Source organism: Apteryx rowi, unplaced genomic scaffold (assembly GCF_003343035.1).
Source record: "Apteryx rowi isolate R43461 unplaced genomic scaffold, aptRow1 scaffold_54, whole genome shotgun sequence".
In the NCBI taxonomy this organism is placed as follows: Eukaryota; Metazoa; Chordata; class Aves; order Apterygiformes; family Apterygidae; genus Apteryx; species Apteryx rowi.
Genome location: NW_020450805.1, coordinates 2,105,649 through 2,120,417, shown reverse-complemented (window position 1 = coordinate 2,120,417; position 14,769 = coordinate 2,105,649). Strand labels below are relative to the sequence as shown.

The 14,769-nt window shown below is 39.5% G+C and overlaps 1 protein-coding gene across 1 annotated transcript in view; it reads right to left on the bottom strand.

The window, feature by feature from the left end:
- The window catches only part of LTBP1 (latent transforming growth factor beta binding protein 1), a 197,372-nt gene that overhangs the window by 149,834 nt on the left and 32,769 nt on the right, over positions 1-14,769 (bottom strand). The window contains exon 2 of the mRNA XM_026081275.1: positions 8,574-8,749. Within this exon, the coding sequence (XP_025937060.1) occupies positions 8,574-8,749 (176 nt within the window). The remainder of the gene's footprint in view (positions 1-8,573; positions 8,750-14,769) is intronic.

Sequence of the window (14,769 nt, the reverse complement as noted above, 5' to 3'; positions counted from 1 at the left end):
AGCAACTGAAAAGCACTAAGGAAGTCAACAAACCGTAAACAGTGACATAAGGCATAGAACATCATGGAACTAAGTTATAAATATGCATAGCCCCCTCCACATGCTGAATCACCATTAAAAAACACCTCTCTCAGCAGTGCATGAAGCCAAGACGTTTTTTCCTTTACTTTTCTAAAGGAAAAAAAATGTCCACAGAAATAAGGATGTCACTGGTTTTGAAAACTCCATTTCACATGGTACGAAAGGACCTTCTTCTTGCAGTACTTTTTTGTCAGCATTTGTTCTTTGCTTCTGGCATGGGCAATGGCCCTGACATCCCAGGAGAGCACTCGCAGGGCTCCTGTGAGCAAAACCAGACTTAGCTACTTGCAACAGGCAGAACTGATCCTTGGTATCCAAGACCTGGATCACAACAACTCTGTTAGCCTTGCTAAGGGCCTTTTAGTTGTGTGGGCTCAATCTGTCCATGCATCTAGCTGAATTACTATTTTTCAGACATGTCATAGAGGTTTTCCCCATACAGAATTTTCTGGAAAGTCTCTTCTCTTTTCTATTCTTGAGAAATCTTTGGTTTTGGAGCCAATTCTATTTCATCACAGCAGTTGAGATGTATTTGTTTCATTCTGTGCTTTCCCCTAGCTATAACACGTTTTGCACTGTTTTTAACTCCATTTGCCAGATTACCAATCTGTTTTTCCAACATTTTTCCTCATGCTGTTGTTTATCAGTCTTGGCCTCCATCTTTCAAAATGTGGATAGTTGATCATCCATTTCTAGGTGAACATAACATTTAAATTAATTCCTATAAAGCACCAGCAGCCCTTGCCTTTCATAAAGGCATTCAATTATTGGTGAGCTCAGGGTCATAAGATCTTTTTGGAGTCCAAACAGACAAATACAGTTGGAGGAGGAGGAGGAGGAGAGGAGATTTACTGGCTGATTCTCAATCATGAACCCTATATGGACACACACAAGTGTGAAGAAAGCTTGGAAACAGTATTGTTAAAATCCCTGTAGCTCTAGTACATTGAGGGAAGTAATTTGCATTTACACACAACTGTTCTGTCTCTGAGGATTTCAAAGAGCTCCACAGTCTTTTACAATTGCTAAATAAACTATGTTAATTTGTTAAAGTTTTTTTTTTTTTCAGAATTTGTCACCCTACTTTTTAAAGCAAAAGCAAAGCAAATGTACTGCTTGATTCTACAGAGCTAACTGCATTAATGTCAACCCAGTTAAGCACTTAATTTATACTTGAAGTTTAGCCTCTTGTTTCCAAGTTCCACTGCAATCAAATACAAGCTCTAAACCACTTTTATGAATTGTCATGGCTTTCAAAAGCAGTGTGGGAAATGCACTTATATGGGGTTACTAAAATTGTTCAGATTTTGTCATCAAAACCACACTGTTGCTTGATCCTGATGCTGGTTGCACCAAAATCTTTCTTGAACATTTTAGAATATGCTGTAAAAGTCTCCCTGCCTCCTCTTACCTCAAAAAATGCTTTGCATTTTGAGAAGAAAAAAGAAAACTCAATGTTTAAACAGTAAACCATTCCTTTTTTGTATTTGATCATGTACAACCTCAGGAGCAAGACATGAATGTCAGTTCCCATGAGTCACTGAAGTGAATTTGATTCTAGAGTCTCTTCAGATAGACTGTATAGTGATTTTTCAGCTACTGGGATACTCCTCTTCTGCCTGTTAGTCTTCTAACTGTTCATTCTGTTTACCCACCTCACGCTGCTGGCTGTGCCTTGTTTAATCAGAGCACAGCCATAACAACATTCTTCCCTCACCTCTAAGTTTCCTAAAAGTGCTATTTAGAAAAGACACCATAGTTCAGCTCTAATAAATACACACACATGGTTTGGCAGAAGTTTCATCAAAGGAACACTGCAAAACACTTTGATTAAATCAAAGCGTGAGAGAATTACTTTGTTGTTTATGCAAAGTTGTTCCAAAATGAAATATCAAGAAGGGTGGGAAGAATATCTGGGCTACCTTTGACCTGATGGGATTTTTCCCTGCAGTCGACATACACTGAATGACTAATGTAGAATTGTGGTAGAATGTCAAATCACACAAATGCATTCACGTGGTATGTGTGTCATATCTTTGAATGCATTTTTTCACCAGTAGAACATTTATGTATTTTACAGCTGTTTTCCCATACTTATTGAAAGGGAAATAGTGTTATTATGATATAAGTGTCACAGAGTGAAGTCAGAATGGTGCAGTTTTACAAAAATAGTGCAAACTGGAATTTTAAAGCAACACCTGTTTCTACTAAAATCAATCTATGAAGTCATCAGTGAAGCAGTATGTGTAAATTCTGTACGACCTTAAAAAAGAGCTTCTCTAAGTTATCAGTGTACTACATTTCCAACAGTAGCAAAACCACCGTTATGTCAAAATTGTACCAAAGTATTCTGCACATAAGAGTTCTACCGTTTGGTACATTTTCTTCCACATCAATCATATTTCATCTGTATAAAAATATATAAAATGATGATGTAAAATATGAGGCAATTTGTGTCAGTAATTAAGAACAGTTGTTACATGATTTGCATATGATTGTTTCTGCTTCATCTTTATGCAAAGAACTAAATTCTGCCTTCAGAATCATGAGCAGATTTTAAAACACTAACACCCATACATGCACACTTGTCTAACTTCAAGCCACAACACACATACATTTAAGTCAATGTAGCATACTGTAATCCTATATTCATTAACCATTATGTGACTTGTACTACTTAAATTCCAGAGAAGTTTTTATTTGCTGCCTATCTAAAATTCTTCTTTATTTTTTGTGGTACAGACAAGACTGACTTCTTACTGTATTCTATAAAGGATTTTTGGGAAGACCAAAAAATCCCCATCTACCCTAAAAAAAAAAATAAAAGCTATGCTATCCATGCTATTTAATTATATAAACTTAACATGCATTTCAATTGCAAAATTTGCATACATTTCTTATTCTTTCTGAATGCATGGAAGAGATTAGGCTCATTTACCTTTTTTTTATATATATATATATACACATATATTCATACATACACACACATATATTTATGCTTGAGATAGCTTTGTTGTATAAACGCATGCTTTATTTACTTCACACAATGCAGCTACAGCTGTGGGTAAGGTAGTCTTTGCATCTCCTCTTGAGTTTCACATTTGGTGTGACTTCTGATTGCCTCAGGTGCTTAATTAATGTATTTTCACAACACGCCTGTAAGATAGGTAAGTGGCAGTACAATCATTTTACAGGTGGGGATTTTGTGGCCCAGTCAGGGTAGGCAAAAGTCTTCTATACATCCAGGCAACGCAAACTCCAACAACATTGGGCAAGTGATTTAGAAGATCTACTTTTTTCAGTTGGAAGGGCAAAACACAAAATGACTCTAAAAACGAGATCTCAATTGTCACAAGCTGCAAAATGAGGCATTTAAATGCCTTTTCTGAAAAAGAGACATCAATTTTAGAAATGCAAAAGAATGCACTACTATGTTTTTCAGTCTTGCTAAAAGTTTATACTTTTGGGTCTTAGGTGGCCACAGGCAAAGAAAGAAATGGATTCTCTATCTCCCAAGTGCATCACTGAAATATGCTGTTTGGAAGCGATCTTTTCAGGTCTCCAGGCTGCTTGGATCAGGACTATTGCCACACTAGATCAGATCAGCATGGCTCTGTCTAGCCGAGCCCCGAAATCCTCCAAGGATGGAGGTTCCACAGCTTCGGGGGTGACCTGCTCCAGTGCTGCACCATGCTCCTGCTGAAACCTTTTCCCTCCTAATATCCAGTCTGAACCTCCCAAGCTGCAACTTGTGGCCACTGCCCCGAGCCGTATCATCTGCTGCGACTAAGAAGATTATAGCTCTGTCATCTTTGCAACAAGCCTTCAAGTAGGGGTAGGCTGTCATTAGATCACCCCTTTGCCTTCTCTTGACCAGAACAAACCCAGCTCCCTCAGTCTCTCATCATGTTTATGCCCTTGGCTCCAAACCAGTAGCCCTCCACTAAACCCCCTCCTCTTGTTTTTCCACTTTCCTCTTGAACTAAGAGGCCCAAAACATGATGCAGTATTCCAGGTGCAGCCTTCCCAGTGCAATGCAGAGGAGAAGAGTAACTCCCCTTGATCTGCCATGCTCCTCCTAACATAGCGCGGGAGAGGCAGTTTGTCTAGTCCATAGCAAGAACACATTGCTGGCTCAAGATCATCTTGGTGTCTTTTTCAGCAGGTCGCTGCTCAGCTTGTCACTTCCCAGCCTGTACCAATACATGGAATTTTCCTTCCCCAGGTGTAGAACTTCACATTTTTCCTTGCAGAACTTCACAAGGTTTCTGTTGACCCAGCCCTCAAGCTTCTCAAGGTCCCTCAGAACTGAAGCTTTATCATTTTGCGCATCACCTCCCCATCCCCCGCCCCCAACTTAGTATCAACCATAAACTTGCTAATAGTGTGTTCTGCTTCATCTTCTGAGTCTCTAATGAAGACACCGAATGATACCAACCCCAGAAAACAACTGCTGGGTACTTCACTTTCTACTGGTAGTCGACTGGATGTGAAACCATCAAGTACTGCCTCTGAGCCCAGTCATTTTTCAGCCCAGCAGTCCATACTTCCTCAGCTTCCAAATAGGAATACCACGGGAGACGGGCCAAGCATTCCTGAAGTTAAAATATACTACAACACGCTCCCCTCGTCCACATAGACAATCCATTTAATCACAAAAGACAATCAGCTCAGCCAAGCACAGTTTGCCCCTGGTAAGTCTGTGCTGACTATGCCAACTTATGTTCTTGCCCTTTTCATTTGAAAAGTGACTCACAGAGGGCTGTGCTCCATGACCCTTCCCCAGGGTAGAAGTGAAGCTGACTGGCCCATAGCTCCCTAGAGCCTCTCTTTTGCCCTTCTTGGCATATCTTTAGCCTCTTTCCGCTCATCAGGCACCTGTCCCCTGATTATTATGATTTTTTAGGGGTAGTGGACAATGGCCTTGAAATCACATCAGACAGCTCCTTCAGCAGCCTGTGCTGAATCCCATATAGCCCCACGGGTGAAAGAGAATATGGCTATTTCTCAGTCCTCTGCAGGGCAGGAACATCTATGAGGAAGCAAATGTTTCCTGATATTTCATCAGCCTTTTCCCCAAAAGATCAACATATTGGGAAAATAGCACTTTGAAGCAACTGTGTTGCTCATGTAAATAAATATCAGGCAGAATTTGCTTGCTTTTAACATGAAGGACTATAAACTGGCTATCTGGCACACCCTTGGCTCAGACTACTGCAAACTGATGCAGTTCTGAAAGATGAAAAACCCTAAAATGCAGTATCATAAAAGAAAATAAATATTTTAAAGTGGGATAATCTCAGAAAAGCACGTTTAAACCAGATGATATGCAGAAACAATCCTTTTCTTTAAATAAGTGCTGCAAGATTTACAAGAAAAAATGATTTGTGGACAAAAAGTTCAGTATGAAACTGTATACAAAATAAATTACCGCATGAAACAAAACTTTTGGCTTTTTTCATTATTTTCTGATTTGACAAATAGCAAGATTTTAAATGGCTTAGAAACTTTTGCTACTAATAATACAGAATAATAATGGAAGATCTCAGAAAAGATATGGATGCTTAACCTTCATGCAGCTATTTAACAGAACTGTCATGGTGCAAGTGGATGGAGGATATGCAGTGGAACTACAACCAGGACAAATAAAAATTCAGACTGTACCCAGGTGAGCCATCCAGGCTCTTAGCAAGATGAAGGTAGATCTGTTTTGCACTTGGAGTTTAATCTTGCAAAAAACATTTACACCATACAAGGAAAAGACATATAATAAGCAGAAAATAAAAACATACTCTACCCTATTTCTTGTCCTCAACCCAAAGCAACAGCTTTTAGTACTTTAAAGTGAAATGCATAAATATGCCCAAAAAATTAACAGAATGATTTGTTCTGCACTCTGTGTTCATTGATGACTATGAACCCCTGGGCAGTGTCAGCAAATATTACCTAGCTACTGTTTCATCTCATCCCAGAGAAAAATATTTAATGATAACAAACAAAAAAAAAGTCTTAGTGTTCAACATTAACTTTCTGGATCTTGCTTTTTAATAGAATTATTACATTTTCCCTCTTCATTTTCAAGTAAGTATCCCCACACTGCCACTACTGATTCCTCTGCTCAATGAAATAAGAGGCTCTCCCATGAAACTAAATTATACATCTAACAGCAGTTACAAAATACCATGGGATCACCAGCCACCTTCTCATCAATTTCCTCGTAGTAACTATATGATGAGCACCCACCCTGCTGCAAGCATGAAGTAATCTGAAGCAGCTCATCCCTTAGTTAAAAAGGCAGGGCTAGGAACTGCATATGGGTGGTTATCACAAAATAACTGACACATGAGATTTTATATCCTAGGCTTACCTCACTGCAATTAATTCAAGCTTCCATAGCATTAAAATACTGACAGCTGAAGTATGACATTAAATTTTGATGGAAGCAACAGTCTTCTATCGTTAGAGTCCGTTTCAGCACCTCTAAAAAACAGAAGCCAAACTAAACACATATAGCTGGCCACTGTCTAGGCCTGCTATTCAGACTAAAGATATATACGATCTTAAATTCTAATAACACACAGCTCTTAAACTATGCTCTTTACTAGCAGATGTCTGAACTGTTTTATCAGAAACTGTAATCACTGTCTCCCATTTCACAAATGTAGAAGTGAAGGCAAAACAGGTACTGTAGCTTTTCCTAGACTGCTCAAAAGCCCAATATCACAAATTCCAACACCACACAGTCTCAGACTTGATCCTCTACTTCACCACTAGAAGCAACATTTAAATCATGCCTGATAATCTGTTTTAATTATCTGTCCCTCAGGTGTTTTAAGAACCATAGGCTTTCCAGTAAAGGTAGAATGTTTTACTAACCAGCCACTCACTTAGGGGCTTATCAGGGTTTTACAACAAATACTTTTCAGTTTCAGCTTCTAGCTTCCCTTCACAGCTGTCTCTCTCTCAGAGTACTGTAATTAACAGAGGACTTCCCATAAGCAAAGCAGGAGAAAGAGCTAGAGTAGTGGCTCCTGCCATACAGCTGCACGGAGTTATTTCCTTATGCTATAATAGAAGAAGTAGTTTGGTAGCTAGTCTACAATCATTCTGTACTGAAGGAACATCATCTACACTTGCAAGTAATACTGATCACTGAGGTAAACTGAAACAGCCAAACGGCCTGAGGAGAAGGGCACAAGTTAAGATTTTTATGCCAAATTCTGACCAGCAACATTCACTGCAAGTATGGGGAAACTGTATAACCTGGGATTTATATGCCTATTGGCTGCTAAGAGTCAGAAGAGAAGGACACAATCCAATACTGGTGGCCACCAGTATTATCCTATTTAGAGGAAATTACAGCTGGCTGAAAGAAAAAGAATGGTATCTGCTTTGCAAAAAGAACTACTGGTAGATGGCAAAGAGATTATATACTTTTTTGAACCTTCTGAGAAAAGGATGTAGTGTTTTGCAAGCAGTACACTTTATTTGCTCTGAATTAGCACTGAGAAAGTTAATCTAAAGGCCTCAGGCTGCCCACTGTTCTTCCCATTAGGGCTGAGATTCTAATTAACAGTCAATGCATTTACAGTTGTGGAAAAGAAAGCAGGGGTTACATTTAAATACAAGTGGACAGATCATAAGGATGTGCAACACAGAAATGCAAAGATACTCACACAAGGAAATCATTTTTGCAGATTTAGGAGAGCTTCTTCCTAAACCCTCAGCAGAACATATTTCTCTGTGCTATAGCAGAGGAAGTCTGTCAGGAGATTGTTAAGTACCTTAGTTTCCCATGTTAATCGGTCCATCATTTAACTGCAGGAACTYTTCTCCAAATCAAGCCAGCAGACACTCTGTAATACCTAACCCATAATTCATCAAGCTCTTCATCTTTTAAGCCAAAACTTGTCCTTGAGCTCCCCACACAATGCAGCATGAGCCAAGGCCACAAGCTGGGCACCTACACAATCATTTTTTTATAAAAACGAAGTAGAAACTTTCATGCAGCCTCCATACTGTGCAGAAGTTCGTAAACACATAATAAATTAAATACAGAGAAAAACAGTCACCAATGAGACCACGATCCTGGACTCCAGCTTTCCAAGAGTGTATCCATCACACTGAAGTACAGGGAGTTGTCATCTTAAGTTGACTACACTCTCAGTTATGCCTACTCTAACAAGTGTTCACAAAGCACCTTTTATCTGAAATAAAAACTATCATCTAGAAATAGCGTAAGGAGATTCCAACAGTGAATCAGGTTCCATTTTTTTCTTCATGCAGGAAATCTGTTTTGCCTCTCAACAGGATGTTGAATGTTGGAGCATTTGCTAATCTGAGAATTATCTTGCTTTTAATTATTTTGACTTCTATCTGTGTTGATGTGTCACTGGAATTCAGATGAACATAGGAAGTTTTCAAGATATTAAAGAGAGGGAGTTTGGAGGGATAGAGGCGGAGGAAAGTATGTTTTTTGCAGTTATACTCACATTGAAAAGGTGATACAAGATGATCCTGGCCCAGTCTCAGTGGTAATGAGCCCTCAGTGGATTGTTCTCCTGAAATCACTTTTTTTACCGGATAATATTTGGGTTTGATCACATATTCCTGTGTTTGGCCATGATGAAGATTCATCATCAGTGTCTGAGATGAAAGGGGCATCATCCTGTTTTAGGAAAAAACAGAAGAGAAAGAATGATGTAAGAATTAATAAATTAGATTGGAAAACAATTGCTAAAAAAAATAAAGATATATTCATCTGTACTCCTAGACCTCAGAATAGTTTGTGAAACTTAGTAGCTTCAAACTAAGCATCCAATTTTTTTCATACATTTGGCATTCCCATTGTTGTGTCAGCTCAAGGGGCATCTGAGAAAGCTAGAAACACTATGGGGATTATATCACTTTCCTTCTGATTGAAGTATCCTTATCATGGACAGTTCAGAAAACAGGGAGGGATGGGGAAAAAAATCTCCTCAAAATTATGAGCTGGAGCTCAGACTTGTTAGCACACAGAGCTTTCCAGTCTTGTCAGAGAAGCAGGAGTGTGTCTAAACCTCTCTGTTTCCTACAACTGACATTTTACACCAGGTATGGAAAATAGGACCTATGCCCAACCGACTTTCCCTCTGTTTGCTGAACCCTGTTCCTTCCCAACCATACTCCTCTGACTGTAGTGCAGAACACTGCTACTCTTTCCTTTTTTCAGTGCTTTTTTCCCCCTCTCATCAGAAGATCTGTCTCTGTTTCTCAGCTGCATTACATGCTGTCCATCTTTTCTTTGTCTGCACTACTGAAGATCTCTGACAAATGTCCCACAACCACACAGCTTTCTTTCGCAGCAAAACTGTTTCCTCCTCCTGTCACACAAGATTATTTCTTCAAGTTCACTGACTCTCTCACCCACAGTCCCAGCTCCTTATTTGCACTATTAGATTACTCCCTAAAACCTCAGCTTCTCACTGCACAAGACCATGCCAGCTTCCAAAGGAAACCTCCCCCCGCTTCCCATCCAAAGCATGGTTATATACCCTGCTTTGTATCTATAACATTAGCAGTAGGAGCCARTTCTTTACTGACAGTCAAATTGGCCTTCCCCAAGGTTGAAAGACACACTGACACACCCCACAGCGCTACCCAACAATAAACAGAGGAGAAAAATCACGTAGCTGCTAGCCACATGAAATGAAAATGCAAGTTATTTGGGGGCCCTGGGCTGCAGCATCCCACTGCCTAGCTGTAATTGCAAGTCTTCAAGAAATTACAGCTAGTATGGATCACACTATAAGGATATGTGTTCCTCAAGAAAACAGTATCAATTACTAATCTAATAGTAGTAGCTGTTGGGACTACATTGTCCTTTGCCCACAGAAGGCATAAAGAGCGGGGAGCTTTGAGCCTCTCCCACTTTCTTCTCAGCTGAGGATCTGTAACAAGTTAGGTCTGTTAAAGTAGAAATAAGGGTAGATCACAGTATTTACAACAGCCATCCTCAAAGAGCCACAGATCTATAGGGTAGATAACTGTTCTTTTCTGAGTACAAGTGGTGAGCCCTATATCATAGGTGACTGCCTACCAGCATTTCCCCAGAGCAGTGGGCCTGAAGAATTTCAGTTGAGCTGAGCAGAACAATGATTTTAGTATTGTCCTCCTACATTTGGAGTCTGGCCCAGCCCCTAACTCCAAAGCAAAGCCTGATTCTTTAGTCCTGTTATCTGAGGATGCTTAGTAATTGCCGCAGCCAGGGCATCTGTGGTTAGAGCAGACAATAGTGTTTTGTCCTACACAGACTCTCTTGTTAACTTGGATCTGTTGGAGAAAAGTACATTCATGAGTACAGAAATTCTATGACCCTTACACACAACAGAAAAATAGCTCCTCAAACTATCTCCCAAGCCAAAATTTTCTAATATAGTGCTTACATAGCCTCATTGTATTTGGTTAAAGTTCTTTCCCTCAGATTAAGAGAGGATACTATACTTTCAGTGTTGTGTTTAGGCTTCCTACATACCAGATCAAAGCCTCACCTCATATTACCTGCAATTGCAATCTATATCCTAACTAACCTCAATGCAAATAACTACCGTGCCTCAAGGTCTGCCTGACAAAATTTTGGCAAAAAATCATTGTGCTGGCTTTCAATTAACAGAACAGCAAGCAGTCAGTCCAGTACACTCATATATTTGGATATTATAACTTTCCTTGCTTCCTTTTAAGAAATATTTCTGTCTTGCACAAGATTTCTAAGGTGTTAAGACTCCTTTCAAAGGCTCACCAAATTACTTCATAAACCCATCTACACCAGTTACCTTGTTTTCGGATTTTTACAAGTATCACTTCTTCCTTTGTAAGAAGCTCTTCAGACATTCCCGCTGTCTCAAACTGAGACAAAAACAGATCAAGATAAATCCAAAAAGCCAAAACTTTTGAGAGACTGAGGTATAGAATCCTTTATAAAATTGCACCAAAAAAAAAAAAGTCAACTATCACATCAGCAGTCCTTTCTTATCCCTCCTTAATACAGCTGCCATATCACCTATTTGTTAACTTTCCTTGTCAGGGCCCCTSTGCTCTGCGTACATACAGTTATAAAAGAGATAGAGCTTGTTCTGCATTATTGATATGTGGAACAGTTTGCTAACTCCCTTTTTTTCCCCCTGAAACTATCTACTCAGGGTATCTGTTTTTATCAGGACTGAATATGTCTACACATCTCCATCAGACATCATTCTTCCTTGGCTCTTGGTGTTTTGGCATTTGCAGTATTTTAAGATTGGAAACTCTACTAAGAAGAATAATTCTCATTACTGTCATATCAGCATGGCACAGCATACTCATATCTATTTGGTTATAATAACTTTCCTTTAGATTTTTATGAAAATCTGCATATAATTCTTTTACTCTTAAAAAATGGAGAATTACAGCTCTTCTTAGTCTGTAGGATGACTATTATACGCCATGATCATCAATTTCTTAGTAGAACATATACTTCTGATGATATTGGATGTTGAGGGAAATTTGTTTAACCAGGTACTAGAGATTTGCTTCAGAAACAAAGTATTGAGGGGTCTGGGTAATAAAGAAGCAGTAAAGTCACAAAATTTGATTTAGAAATGCTGTTGACACCGTCTCACATGACATTCAGATCACCCAAGTTAGGTTCATATAGCCCTTATTTCCCTATCATCAGCTAAGTAGAAAACTACCTGGAAACTATATTATGAGAGTAGGTGGCTGGAAGGGTGGGTTAAGTAAGAATTCGCGGATGTCCATGTGGGGTTGAGCATTCAAATATGGTGCTGTGTGATCAGTCTGGCTGTTTAGGTTTGAYTGCAGAAGGGGCATTTTGAAGCAGGTTTGTCAGCTGGTGCTGTTCAGTATTTTTTTAATAGTGACTTGGCTAAAAGAATAGTGTGGACAGATATTATATAAGGAGAGGCTTCAGGGAAGTTGGAGGTCAGGCTCACAATTCAAAACAGTCTGATAAAAAGTATCACCAAAAAAACTTCAATCTGAGATAAAGCTGAAGACACTGTCTTCAGTACTGTTTACATAACAGAGTAAATTTCTTTGAAGAATCACTACAATCCTTCCCTCATTTACTGGTTTCTCTAAAAAACTGGTTTGAAGACATTCATTTCTGCACCTGTACATAAGAGGACCTACGCTGAATTCTCGCCCTCCACCTGAAAGTGATATGTAAGCAGGCCATGATAACAGAAGTCCATATTACAGCAATCTGTTAAACATGACTAGTTTAACAGCGTTATCTTCTTTGGTCAGATACAGGCAGATATTGTCCTTTAAATGCCATTTTGCTTTCCGTTAAGGCTATAACAAGTTGTAAAGCATATTTTTTTATATTGCCACATATCCAGTCACACTATAGTCCAACCCTGTCAACCTTCAATAGAGCTCATCATAATATTAAAACACATACACACACACACACACACACACACACACACACACAGAGCAAAGCATGTACTAAAGACAGAAGTGCCATAGATGGGAGGCTGAAAGTTTTAGCACCAAAATCTAAAAAGTTTGCCTAATTCTTCCTTCTTAGGTATCCTATTTTTCTTGCTTAATTTAGCTAGTATTCAAGTAAGGCAATATAACAGTAAGCTTTGTTTTACAAGAAAGAGTGGTTTAACTTGGTAATACACGAGCAAGATGTAATCTTTACTCTACAAACTCCAGTTCTTTAACGGAAATATCTTCACCTGAAGCGTGAGCTGGTACTCTTACTAGTTTCAATAGGGAGTGAAGTCACCTGCCCTTGTATCACAAAGGTGTATGTTTGCTCCACAAAACTTGCAAGGCAGAAGATGAAGCCAGGCTTGCAAAGTGAAGAGTTTTCTAGACCCCCTTTCTTGCACGTCTTTCCCTCATTTTTCATCTTCTTGGTGTATAACTACCAGTGATCTTGAGCTTGGGTGTGAGTAAAAGTACTCCAAGTGATTAAAAGCAGCCCAGTATCACTTTACTGCTAGTGTGGATGTAAGCTAACTGGCAGGTTTTTGCCAGTCATCAGATGAGCTCGACTAGTCTTGCTCATGAGAGATCAATTCCAGTAGAAGCTGATATGATCAAATATCAAAAGATTTAGGAAATCCATCTGTTCTGACTGTTCTTTTGATATTCAAATTCTCTTCAATGTAACCTAGTTCTTAAAGATGTTAGGTTATAATCAAAATGGCATGGCATAGCATAACCACTAGACTGTCTCTTCTACTAGAATCAAGGATACTGCTCTTCAACAACATCCTGCTCCTAGGAGCACATAGCTCTGGTATCTGTGGCTTGAGTACAAATGCTACAAAGGACCCATGTTTTTTCTTCCTGGACTAGCACAAAAGGGACCTGCTGCAGGACTTGAGAAGCGATGGTCCTTGGCAAGGCTAATATGGCTAGCACTGAACAAGATATAGGTAAGATATGAGTTCATGTGGGCCCAGTGCTACAATAAGGGCTTTATTTCTTCCTTATGTAGGTCCCTGCAAAAGAAAGCTGCTGAACTGTCCCTTTTAATTGACCTCATAAGACAGAGGAGAGCCTTTGCTGCCTCAGAGAGAAGGCAAATAATATATCAACACTGAAAAAGATTAATACACTTTGAATATAAGGTGCCACAAGGAAACATTTCAGGCTTAGGCTGGTAACAAGCATCACACCAGTGCTTGTTACATCTCTGGAAGAGATCTCAGCAGCTCTACTAAGGTGCATCTCTGACCCTCTGAAAAGCACGGTGGCTGGTGCTATCACTGTTGGTGCCAGGTTGCTAAACAACCCTCCTCCCAGCCTGGGAGCACAAATGCCTCTTCCCCTGCCAGCAGGGGAGCCTCTGCCAGTCCTGGAGCCCCGCCTGAGCCCCTCGCGGGGGATGCAGATGCCATGTCCACAGTTGCATCATCCACGCCAGAGGCCCCAAGGCTAAGCAAAAGCCAAGCCTGTCATTACGCTTATATTGGTTTAACTGTCCCAGGGCAAACAGTTCAGGCAGAGTTTAAATTCTCTGTTTAGAGCACACTGGGGTAGCAATGTTAGGCACTTTTTTTTTGGTGCTGAATGGACTGTTTTCACCTGTTCCCATGGTCGGAATAAGTAGGGTGACATAAAAGAGTAAGCAGGGTGACAGTAGGATTTTTTCACAACACTAGTCAAAGTTCAAGGCTGCTAGAATAGCTGGTCCTATCTTGCTATCACAGCCACCAAGAGACTATTAAGAGAAGGTCACAGGCACTCAGACTAGGCTTTTATAACTTAGAACACAGGAATGAAGCGTGCACTTACCAACCCATGGACATTACTCTTGTTATTAAGAGACAAATAGCTCTTATCTATTAATAACAACCATGACCACAACTGAATGTATTTTATTGCTTCTGAACTTTAGCATGTTGCTTATCCATCTATTACCGTGCATCTGAACAGTACACAATTCAGTGGAGCCCCTGGGCATTATTTGAACGCAAAATATTAAAGTACTGCTAATGTTCCCGGTAACAGAGGTTAAAAACATGCAATTATTAATTCTAACATTTTAATTTTCCACGAAACTGCCAAGACTTAATAAGATTTTTGCATTACATAGGCTCATGTCTCTAATTTATGTGGTAGATTGTAATTAGATTGTCCAAACTGACATTAATTTCAATAAACTTGATGAAAACTTTCCATAGC